We start from the raw sequence: 11666 nt of genomic DNA on the forward strand, positions 1-11666 counted from the left end.
ATCTTTACAAAATTAGAAGTTTGACTATAGAATGACATCATCCAAATCTTTTATTAAGCGTGTCCTATTTTTATTCATTCTCTTAAAAATATATATATAAAAATATTCAATATATTAAAAATAATGAGTTTAATAAAAATTGAGATTCTAGACATAGTCCTTAATCTAAGCCGACCCTAGGCAACACAGAAACTTTCTATCTTCAACTAGAGTAAATTAGAAAGTATGAACAACTCATTACTTTACAACCAATATTTCAGGATTATCTTCAAGGAAATTAATCCGACGGAAGGAAATTAATTTTATAATTCGTCATAGCTTAGACACATGGATTAACTACGAAAAGATAGGAAGATGGTACAAGAAAGAACCATCACTTGAAACTACAGCATAAGAGCATTCTTGCCCCACGGGCATGGCACAGTGTTTAAAATGTAATGAAGATAAATTAAGTATCACGGTTCAATATCTGCTGGGATATATGCTAGTGCTGAATTTAGTGAAAAAACATAGACCTAGCGCGAACGTGGACCGAAGCAGTGGCGGATCCAGGAATTTAAAAATAGAGGGGCGATTTTTACAAAGAAGGAGGGACGATATCCTCCATATGTTCTCGTCTCTTGTTTCAGCCATTCAAAAATTTCCTGGTTAATCTCGCTTCACAGACAACCTTTCTGAAGAACAAAACAAGATTGAATTTAAAGTTAAGAATAGAAAAACAAAGGCAACAAAGGAAATGGGAGTCTCACTTATAAGTTCATATGTCACTATCATTGAGGTACCCCAAAGGGACATGTTCAAGAACCTAGGTCCAAAACCTCGATAAAATCCTTGCCAACCATCTTCCTCGACCAGTCGCCTCATCGTCTTTAGGACCGACGGCCTTCCTTTGTAGTTGTTCATGACCTGCATATCGAAGAAAGCACAAAGTTTTCTATAAAAACTATCCTCACTTGAGCATGTTTATTATACTAATCAAACCCATTTCATGGTTCAGGAACTAAATTTACCTGGAGTCTGGTCTTGACTGTATCTATCGGAGTTGTGATAATTGATGAACAAGCACCTGCGAGTGTTCCTGCTGTCGCCTGAACCATCACTAACTCCAAGTGAGATGGTTTTAGCTCCATGTCAATTCCATACCCCAAGCTCCTGTTGAATGTTATTGGCCAGTTTAGTATTACTACTAAGATATTACCACAACAAAAGTCATTAAGTTACTGAACTTGATTCAATTGTGAAAACAGTGAGAGATTGTTTCGGTTATTACCTCCAAATAATATGCTGAGCCGCACCGTATGCACCCCACCAGAGAGCAGATGCAGGCGATTGAGTTGATAAGGTTATACCAAAACCTCTATAAAGACCGCGAATTCCCTCCCTCCTGAGAACCTTTTGAATCACATCGAACGGGCCATTATATCTTGTCATTCCAGGTAAACCTTGAACCATTAATCTTTGGGAAATCTGACAAACCACAAAAATTACCACAATTTTCCAACAATGTGCAATCAATGAAATAAAAACAACTTACCACATCCAAAGGCACAAAATAGCCACATGAAACTACATTTGAGACAAGTCCTGCTGCTCCATTGGCCAATGCAATTCGTGCTGCCTCAGAAATATCCTGCTCTTCTGTGTATTTGAGCATCATATCTTTAGAAACTTCAAGAGATGTGAGAGCCAAAACTCGACCAGGGAGAGATCCAATAGCTGAGGTGCCAAAACCTCGATATAGTCCAGGAATTCCATCATATTTAAGTATTCTTCTGAACACAGAGAAACCATGCATTTCTGAGAGACCTGCTTCAGCCACTTGCATTCTAGTTTTAACAACAGCTGTTGGATGCAATACTCCAGATTGAAAAGTGAAGAGGATGGCGCCGATGACGTGAAATTTTGTTTTGTCCAACCTTTCCAAGTAAAACACATAATTAGTTAAATTTTCAGACTGTCAAGTACTTGAAATTTACAAATTTATGTACAATGGAAATGAGTACTGGAACCAGAAACATGGAAAAGAGTCATTCTCCTCTTTGCAATTTGTATAGAACTATCTTCATGCGAAAAACCACTTAAGGTCCTTACTAACTGATCCAATCTCAACAATGCTTAAATTGTTCGAACTCCATAACACACACAGCATCAATCATATAAACTTTATGTACAATTATATTGTTAAGTCTTCTTTAAATAAATATAAAAAGAAAAAGAAACAAGAGTTTGGGCTTATCAAGTTCAATAAGCTGACTGTTATATAAGAATTGTAACTTTGATCAACAAACAAATTTTACTCCATTTACAAGCTCATTAACCAAGATTTTAAATGAATGAAATCAGGATTTACATCGTATCAGATACCTAACATAAGCCTAAAAAAGGTTTGTTTATGAATTCCTGACAACAAATCGTTCCAAGCCAACATAAATGATCTTTTATCTGCCTAAGAATCGAGTTTGCTCACTGACAAAATCAATTTATAGTGTCTGCAAGCAAGAATGTATCAGTGGTCCCATATGCATCAAAAATCGAGTTTGCTCACTGTGCCCTCCGCCACCACCATGAACCCCGAAATCAAAATAAAGCAGAATCAAAATTACGAACTTTGGGAAGAAAAAGGAAAGGAATAGCGACGAAGCCGCAGGAAGATGGAAGAATAGAGCAAACCTGTCCCAGTTGATGTCGGTCTCGGAGAGGGAAAGGTCGGCCACCGCAACATCGGCTTCCACCGCCATGAATCCCCTTGCTTTGCCGCCGCCGACGACAATGCCAGAGCGCGCCCACTGAAACTCTAAACCCGATCAGAATCGTGCGGAACGTAATGGAGCAGCGACGGGGAGGAACAACAGGGCCGTGGAGCAAAACCCTAGTTATTTCCCCAGCAATTGAGGAAACACGATTCGTCCCTTGCTGAAGGGTTGAAGGGCAATTTGTTGGAGAGAACCGTGCAGAAACTTCTCGCTCCCGGTGAGAGATCGCCGACCGATGAATCACGTGACAAAGCATGCTGCACGTGATCTTTTAACTTTTCTTCCTTTTCGGTCGATATCCACGTGGCGTGCTGCGGTAGCAGACAGTGGGTCCTGAAGGTCAACATCTTGTTTACGTCAAAATACGCCACCTCCGACGACACAGTTCGTAGTTCGTCCGCCTCCGCCTCCGCCTCCGCCTCCGCTACTAATCGACGGCGCCGCTGTTGTTCCCCTGCTCCAAGTTCAGCGACTTACTTTGACGCAGAGTCGTAGTCGAAGTCGCCGAGGATAAACAAGAATCGGGGACGAACCAGGAAACAGAGAGGCTGATGGATTTTCGCTTTACTACTCATAGTTTGCTAATTCTTATATTTAATGCAGAAAATCAACGCCAATATCATGGGAAAAAACGACTGCTGTAATAAGGAAGATTAATCAAAGTATGTGGTCAAATGCAAAATTCAATCAAACTTTGGCGCCCACGCGCCTTAATAATGTCGCTTAGCTGTCATGACCAGACAGGAGATACGGTTGCTCACTCAGTAGAGAGTGGGCCCCAGAGGATTCTGCATCGTAAACGTTGGACCCACAATCTCTCGCTAATCAAGGATCTGCTACAGAACTATGACTAGCCATTGAGGTTTCTTATCCATCGTCAGTGCGTCACCATAATCCATCGCATTACAGCCACTACTAGTTTTCTGTTTTCTGTCTTGTGTGGTACAGGTTTGCCCACCGTCACGGATCCATCTCTTTTCCCGCCACGGCTTCACGTGCGTGTCAGCGTCACGCATTTGGGTGCCCAAATCGCACTCTCGCGCCGTGTCCTCCTCCTCCTCGCAACGGCGTTAAAATGGACGGAGAGACGCGAGGCGAAGGCGCTATCGGAGCTCTGACCGATGGGCATCGCCTCCGCGTGTATCCTCGCGCTCTCCCTGCTTCCGGCATTGGCCACGGCGGCTTGCGGCCGTCGCCCCGTCATCTTCAACTTCGGCGACTCCAATTCCGACACCGGCGGCCTCGCCGCCGGCCTCGCCGCCGGCCTCGGTTTCGTCCTCCCCCACTTGGAGGGCCGCGCCTTCTTCCTCCTCCCCTCCGGTCGCCTCTGCGACGGGCGCCTGGTCATCGACTTCCTCTGTGAGTAAACCCTAATTTTTTTTCCCCATTTCTGTCGGGCCGAGACACTAATCGACGCGATGACGCTAGGTGAGGCGTTGAACACCAGCTACTTGAGCCCGTACATGGAGCCTCTGGGATCGGATTTCCGGAACGGAGCCAACTTCGCCATAGTCGGCTCCACCACGCGGCCGCCGGAGTTGCCCTTCGCATTGGCCGTCCAAGTGCGACAGTTCCTCCGCTTCAAGATGCGATCCTTGTACCTCCTCGCCCAAGGTCGAATCTTCTCAATCCTTGCTGAACCCTAGAGCTTAGATCATTTCATTTACTTGTGAGCTCGCCATTAATTCTTTGCTTGCGTTGATTTCTATATCGAAGGCGCGACGAAATTGATCGACGAACAGGGTTTTCAGAACGCGCTATACGCAATTGACATAGGGCAGAACGATTTAGCAGCGGCATTCTCTGCAAACCTAAGCTTTGCTCATGTTGTGCAAAGAATCCCATCCGTCGTCGACGAGATCAAGAAAGCTATCGAGGCAAGTTCTTGTTTCATATGCAAAGAAAAACTAGTTCCGATCTTTGATTACAGTTTGGTGCTCTGAATGCAGACGCTGTATGAGAATGGAGGCAGGCACTTCTGGGTACACAGCACCGGCCCCTTGGGCTGCTTGCCTCAGAAGCTCGCGCTACCGCGAAAGGTTAACAGCAACCTCGATCGACATGGATGCTTGATCACCTACAACGACGCTGCCAAGGAATTCAACGCTCGCTTGAGCGTTCTTTGCGATGAACTCAACGCCAAGCTGTTGAATGCGACCATTGTTTATACTGATATCTACTCAATCAAGTATGATCTCATTGCCAACTACACCAAATACGGTGAGCCTCGAGCTTCATCATCAAAGATCTCAAAACTTGTATTCCATTCAATTACAGAATTTGATGATCGGTGTTGCAGGCTTTGAGTCTGCACTGATGGCGTGCTGTGGACACGGAGGGCCTCCCTACAACTTCAATCAAAACGTGGAGTGTGGTGGTTATGGATCACAGGTTTGCGCCATTGGTTCCAAGTATGTCAACTGGGATGGGATTCATTATACAGAGGCTGCAAATGCTTTAGTGGCTTCCAAAATACTGACAACAGAGTTCTCGAAGCCAAAGCTTAGATTTGATTACTTTTGTGCTGCCTAATTTGTGTTCTCCTGACTTTTCCTTCAAACTCACTGAATAATGAATCCCAAGGAATGATTGATTCTTGTAGCTTCTTCAACAATAAAGCTTTAACAGAGAAGAAGATAGAATGATATTGGTACTTTTTGTTGAATATGTGCGAGTGGATAAGAGGGGGAAGAGAATAGATGTTCCATTATGAATAAGATTTTAATCTCACGTTGAGAGTTTCATGACATGTTGGTTGATTTATATTGATTCACATGCATTGAAAATGTGAACAAATGCATTAAGAGAGAGAGTCTTTTTCACGCGTGGGTGCGCAGGGAGGGTGCAAATCTAAGGTCCAGATTGTATTGAACTATATTGATTCGTATGTTGACATGACTTTGCTCGCGTCAAATGTCGGACCATTCGGGGTAAAATTTGTCCAACCGGAACAATCAACATTTTGCTGTTGTGAAACTGATGCAGGATTAAAACGATCAAGTGAAACGGTAGACGTTTCATTGCTTGGCAAGTAATGGTCATTAATTAACCATTAACGTTGTCGTTGATCTAAGCTCCTATATAAGAAGGCGGCGAACTGCTCCTGCTCGACAGAGTGCTCGTGATAGTAATCAGATGTCACTCAATTCGCCGTGACCACCAGTGCTTGGTGAATCACGGTTAGCCGTTGTATCCTGAGAAACAAATGATCATAGTAAGTCTCGAAGCACAGTCGGAGGTGGGGCGAATCTGTTTCAAGGAAATTGCAACTCTTGCATGCTTCGGTTCGTTGCTCGCTCTGTTCTACTGGTCCCGCTCGGTGTTGAAGCTCGATCGACCATTTGCTCGGTCTCTATGCCCACTCGGAATCTTCGCCTGACCAGTCTCTTTGCTCCTCGGCCGGTCACTGTCCGCTCGACCAACCTATTTGTTTCGCCCGGTCTGTCTGCTTTGCACGACCTATCTGCATGATAGGCTTACCTCTCGCCCTGCTTGTTTGTTTGACCCGGTCGACCTCTCGCTCGATCAATCTGCTCGACTGCTCGGCTCTACATCTCAGTTAGTCATTCTACCCGCTCAGTTGATCTTCCTGCACAAACATTCTGCTCGGTCGACTTGCCCGTCCGGCCGCTCAGCCCGCTCTATTAACACTGTGCAGATTGTGTTAAGTGTGAGAGAAAAAAAAAAAAAAAAACACCCATGCCCACTCACCCACGTGCACTGCCCTCCCCCACACCCCTCTTTTTCCTTTTCCCTTTTCTCTTCCCCACCGAAGCCTCAAAACCCCTCTCTTCTTCTTCGTTTTCTTCTCTAGCGGCGATGAACGGCAGATTTTTCTCCCGTTCTTCTTCTCAAGCAGCCCTCGTTTTCTCCTCCCGCACCTCTTCACCTCCTCCAGCAAGGGCAGAGCACTGTTTTCTCCTTTGCTTCCTCTTCTCTGCTTCTCGGCAACACTGTTTGAGCTCCTCGGAGTTCGCCGGAGCTCACCAAACCACCGGGAAAAGAGAGGAAACAAAACCCTAGTTGCTCTCTCCTTTTTCCCCACCAACAGCAGCATTTTTTGCTGCATTTTGTTTCCTCCAACAGCAGCCCTAGCTGCTTTCCTATTCTTGGCAGTACCGTCGGAGCTCGCCGGAGCTAGCTGAGGTGGCCAACGACAAAGGGAAAGCAACCCTAGTTGCTGTCCTCATTTCCAGCAGCCACATTAGAAGGTCTACTTTATGCCTTGTATTAATTGGATGTGTAGGTAGAAGGGTTATCTAGATTAGAACAGAGATTTCATTTAGAAATGCGAAGTGCTACGCGATAGCGAGATCAAAAATAATGATCTAATGGCTTCGAGTCGTAAATCATGTTTAGATTTTTGTATCATGAGTTTATTATCATTTTAATTATTCGAGTTATTATATTTTGTAGATACGAGCTCGAGTGGAGCGCGGTGACCTGCCGACACCCGCAGATTTTGCTGTATATAAGGTGGATACATCTACTCTTGTCTATTTTCTTGTGCATGAATAAATATATAAATTGGAATATGTATATGTTGTATTATTGTTTTCAAAATGAGGATTAAACTGATATTATAAATAGTGAAATGGGTTAAAATATTAAAATTATTGGAGGGTAAATAATTAATATTATTTCTTGTTCACATGTGGGTTCATATTGGGATTGATATGGGAAGAGTTGTTTTTAAAATTAAAGAAATATTTTGAATTACTCTTCTGTTGATACCTTGTCTCTTTTGACTTGCTTGACCTTTCATACTTCATGCTTTTGATACTCTATCTGTTGATACTTGTAGCTTTTTTATCTGTGGACCCTATAATGATAACTTAATAGATTTGATACGAAAATATTATCTTGATTGACCATTCAATATCAAAAGAGAATAATCATAATAAATGGATGAATATAATCATAACGGTGAATTAATAAAGATAGTAAATGAAGAATTAAAAAGTGAAGACTATGAGCCTAGCTTTATACCAGAGCTCAATATTAGAGTACTAGACCGCCCACATGTTATTGTGGTAGCGCGACAGCCGCGGTCCAGAGTACCTGACCGTACACCCGAGGCGTGTTGGCGTGATGTAGCCCTCGGTCAGTGTTTATTATGTCTTCCACCGGTGAGGGCTGATAGCCCGTACGTCAAATGACGTATGCGACAGTTTTATACTCTTAGGAGGCTTTTAGCCTATCCATATGATATTTCACTCTGATGATATTGGCTCCAGTGATTCACTTTTTAGTTGATTTATCAGATTCAGACTATTGATATACATGTTGATCTTACCATGATAACTTATAATTGAGTGATTAAATAATAAGATTGAAGAATTGATTTTATTAATGATGACAAGTGATGATAAGGTGAAGATCTCAAACTCTATCTAAAAATTTTTTTTACCTGATTATAGATAATGAGAAGATGATTATACCTATATATGTATAAATGTAGAACTTTAAGAATAATCCTAAAGTTGTAACAAAAGATGATGATTTATTCTACTTCCTTGACTTCTTCAATAAGATTAAATTCATGCACATCTTTCTTGAGTATCCACTTAGCCATTTGGCTAATTTGCTACATTCCTTGGTCTCCAGTTTTGCAGACACAGGGATTATTTTGATATTATAGTTGATTTTGGACTTTCATAGAGTTGCTCAGAGATCTCGACGTGTTGATTTTCTGGTTTGTTTTACCTTTGTTTCGCTGTATTTACATTTTGAAATTTTGTTACAGATGTCATTTATCTGTATAGTAATTGTAGATTATGAAAACTATGACATATACATATAGTTGATACATTTCGTGGTTATGTTGTTTCTATTTTATGTATGTTCCAGCCGTGTGGGCTGATGAATATGTTGTTTATGTTTATGTATTGTGATGTATGTATGTATGCTTCATATTGTCACTGGTATAGGAGAGATGCTGTCGGATTTTCGTCTAGCAGGGACTCATCTGGGGGCGTGACAGATTGTCTTCATCACATGATAGAAATCATCCCCTACTGGTAGTCTGAGATTATCAACTCAGGTCATCTCAACTGTAAATTAAATTTAATTCGAGTATTTAAATTTAACTAATATTCCGTATATCTCCGGTCAGATAATTTTCCAACAGGTTTTGCATTCCAAAAATTGTAATGTAAGAGAAAAGTTAAATACGACGTAAACAAATGTAATCTCCTTGTCTTTGTAGGAGTGAACTCTAAAATGTGATGTAATCTCTCATGGCGCAAACAATGGATTGTAACATATTTTATGTTTTAAAAATATCAAAAAACAACATTCTATGTATATTTTAAATTCAGATAATTAGATCCCACGATTCGACTAATATCGATTCAATATCATGAAAATTTTACATTAACTATCAGAATAAATTTAAAAATAGAAAAATTCATATAATGATCTAGTAATTTAAACTAGAGGTGAATTTCTTGCACTCCTATTATTTTTATTTTATTGATAATTGATCTTGCCCGAATGTCGAATCAACGGACGCTGGGCACGTGGCGCTTCCGGCTGCTGGCGTGGATCTTCGACTGGCGGCACAAAGCTCCGGCGAACCTGCATAGAAGTCGGGCCGAGAAAGGATTCCCGGCGGCGACCCTCCGACGCTCAAGTCAGGCGAAGCTCAAGAAAGAAACAGTGGCTTTAAAACTCGTATACTGCGTACCTCCGGCGAAAAATGAGGACCTTTATATAGGGCAGCGAAAAAGTGAGTGTACACCTACCGAAGTGTACACGTGTCCATAGCCCATACTCCAATAAGGACTTGTCAGTGAGCTTCCCTAACCCATACTGCTACAGTCTTAGCATGTCCTCGATGTGACAGCGGAATCCCCTGTCACAAGATTTGGAGCATGGCCCACACGTGAAACATACCTGCTATCAGAAAAAGACGTTCCTTGTCCTTTTCCCCTTTGCTCCAAATCTGGCTTCCGGGCGGACAGCTCCCTCAACATCCGGCCGGACATATGCGATGGTTTACTTGGGGAGATCCTCCATCACGTACTTTATGGGGACTATTAGCAGTGTTACCTTATGGCTTTGGCCGAGCGTGAGGTCCGCTCGGCCCACGACCTTTTCCACTGAGCGCCGGAACCCTGATTTCGACAGGGCGCCTTTAACCATCAGCCGTATATCGTCCGGTCGGCAAGCCGATCGGACCCATCCCTCTCCGGGCGTTCGATTCCATCGCCGATCGGACCCATCCCTCTCCGGGCGTTCGATTCCATCGGCCGGCCGGACGTCCGGTCGGACCCTGCCCTCTCCGGCCGTCCGGTCGGACCCGGCCCTCTCTGGATGGACAACTGCCACTGTGACTTCCACGTGGCGTTGACTTCATAGGGCGGGGTCCCCTGCTCTTACTACCGGATCACTTGCCTCCCCTTCAAGTCTAGTCGAAGGAGGCGAATAGTCCGACTGACTGGACTAAGAATCCGGCCGAGCGGTTCCTCCGTGCTTGTATCATCCGCTCGGCCAACCATAGAGGTAGCCTTAAGCGAATCAACAATGGCATCTACCGGATCTCCTCGTGTTCTGCGCCAATCTTCGACATTAAGGTTGAGTATGCTTTCATTAAATGCTCCGAATGATTGAATGCCACGTGGAGCACTGCCATCGGCGTACGGCGGCGGTGGCGTGGTGTTTTGATGTGATCGAAGCGATTCGAAATGGACGGCTCGATGCATGCTTTGATTCCCGTGACCTGGATCCAACGGTGGAGGCCGCCCGGCATTCACCCTATAAATTCTTCGTTTCCTTCTCTTCCTCACCTGCCTCAGCGATTTCGACCATTGCCTCCTGCGCTTCGGAGCTCCGGCGATCCTGTTTCTGCTCTCCGACGCTCTCCGGCGCCTTTTCCTTGATCCCTTTCCCCGCAGCAAGGTTTTATATCTTTCCTTCCTCCTTTCCGGTGTTTCCTCCGCATTTCTTTCTCAGTTTCGATCCTTGAAACTTCCTTTCGTTTGCTGTGGTTTTGCTCCTGCCTTTTTGCCTTTTGACTCCTCCCGATCGGCCCATTGGCTAGCTCTTCCAATCCCGAAGATCAGTCGCTCGGCCCATGGTACACCACCATGCAGTCCCGATTCGAACAGCGGGACTTCGATATTTTGGCCGACAATTTCGAAATCTCAGAGGATTTCGAAATTCGCTTAGCTGGTCCTTCCGCTCGGCCTCACAGGCCGCCGCGCGGAGCTTTCTGTGTTTTCTGACACCCGTTCATCATAGATGTCTGTAACTTTTTCGGTGTGCCGCTCGGCAGTTTAGTACCCAATACCTTCCGTCTCCTCTGCGGTGTTGTCGTTTTGTTTAAGATTCACAACATCCCCCTCCGACCGGAGGTCTTCTTTTATTTCTATTACCCCAAGCAAGCCGAACCGGGCACCTTCATGTTCCAAGCTCGGCCCGGCTTGGTCTTTTTCAACAAACTTCCTACTTCCAATAAACATTAGAAGGATTATTTTTTTTACATCCGTATGCCCAATCAGGCAAACTTCCCGACCCAGTGGCAGGTCAGTCTGCCCCCCACTCTCGAGTTGAAGAAGTTCAAGACCCGACCGGACTAACTCCACGCTGCAAATATACTGGTCGGTCTGCGACTTGACATCAACAAACTTCTCCACGAGGGAGTGATGTACATCTTCGGGCTGAGTCCTATACGGACCCCTCTTCCGGCCGGCTTCGGTAAGAACTTTGGTTGGACATTTGCTTTGATTGCTAACTGATTTATTTTCCTTTCTTTGCAGCGGACATCGTTATGGATTCGGTCATGGCCGGTGTTTTGAAGAGGAAGGCGGCCGCTCTGGAAGCCGCGGCGGCCAGAGAAATGGAAGCTTTGGGTATCCAGCCGGTCGGATCCCACGAAGGAGAGAGCGGGACTCAGGCTGAGTCGACCGC

At 44.3% G+C, this 11666-nt stretch overlaps 2 protein-coding genes and 1 long non-coding RNA gene across 3 annotated transcripts; 2 read left to right on the forward strand and 1 right to left on the reverse strand.

The window, feature by feature from the left end:
• Positions 1 to 267: 267 nt before the first annotated feature.
• Positions 268 to 3203, reverse strand: LOC122036341 (solute carrier family 25 member 44-like). The gene is made up of 6 exons (XM_042595635.1): positions 2671 to 3203; positions 1535 to 1916; positions 1271 to 1467; positions 1011 to 1152; positions 750 to 906; positions 268 to 674 (listed from the first exon to the last, which is right to left on the reverse strand). The coding sequence occupies exons 1-6, from the start codon at positions 2736 to 2738 to the stop codon at positions 649 to 651; spliced, it is 972 nt and encodes a 323-aa protein (XP_042451569.1). The 5' UTR covers positions 2739 to 3203; the 3' UTR covers positions 268 to 648.
• Positions 3204 to 3782: 579 nt separating this feature from the next.
• Positions 3783 to 5430, forward strand: LOC122036340 (GDSL esterase/lipase At1g09390-like). The gene is made up of 5 exons (XM_042595634.1): positions 3783 to 4112; positions 4182 to 4367; positions 4470 to 4630; positions 4703 to 4973; positions 5053 to 5430. Exons 1-5 carry the CDS (start codon positions 3875 to 3877, stop codon positions 5283 to 5285), a joined length of 1089 nt encoding a protein of 362 aa, XP_042451568.1. The 5' UTR covers positions 3783 to 3874; the 3' UTR covers positions 5286 to 5430.
• Positions 5431 to 6888: 1458 nt separating this feature from the next.
• LOC122036335 lies at positions 6889 to 8377 on the forward strand. Its single transcript, XR_006127364.1, has 3 exons — positions 6889 to 6964; positions 7170 to 7229; positions 8361 to 8377. It is a non-coding gene; the product is annotated as an uncharacterized LOC122036335 (long non-coding RNA).
• Positions 8378 to 11666: the final 3289 nt, after the last annotated feature.

This window comes from Zingiber officinale, unplaced genomic scaffold (genome assembly GCF_018446385.1).
Source record: "Zingiber officinale cultivar Zhangliang unplaced genomic scaffold, Zo_v1.1 ctg139, whole genome shotgun sequence".
Lineage (NCBI taxonomy): Eukaryota > Viridiplantae > Streptophyta > Magnoliopsida > Zingiberales > Zingiberaceae > Zingiber > Zingiber officinale.

Excerpts from the sequence above, each read along its gene's own strand:
- LOC122036340 (XM_042595634.1), top strand. The coding sequence starts at position 3,875 with ATGGGCATCGCCTCCGCGTGTATCCTCGCGCTCTCCCTGCTTCCGGCA. Across the intron at positions 4,368-4,469 it reads CTTGTACCTCCTCGCCCAAG|GCGCGACGAAATTGATCGAC; the intron begins GTCGAATCTTCT and ends TCTATATCGAAG. Across the intron at positions 4,974-5,052 it reads TGCCAACTACACCAAATACG|GCTTTGAGTCTGCACTGATG; the intron begins GTGAGCCTCGAG and ends TCGGTGTTGCAG.
- LOC122036341 (XM_042595635.1), bottom strand. The coding sequence starts at position 2,738 with ATGGCGGTGGAAGCCGATGTTGCGGTGGCCGACCTTTCCCTCTCCGAG. Across the intron at positions 1,468-1,534 it reads ATTTTGTGCCTTTGGATGTG|ATTTCCCAAAGATTAATGGT; the intron begins GTAAGTTGTTTT and ends GTGGTTTGTCAG. Across the intron at positions 675-749 it reads AGTGACATATGAACTTATAA|AAAGGTTGTCTGTGAAGCGA; the intron begins GTGAGACTCCCA and ends TTTGTTCTTCAG.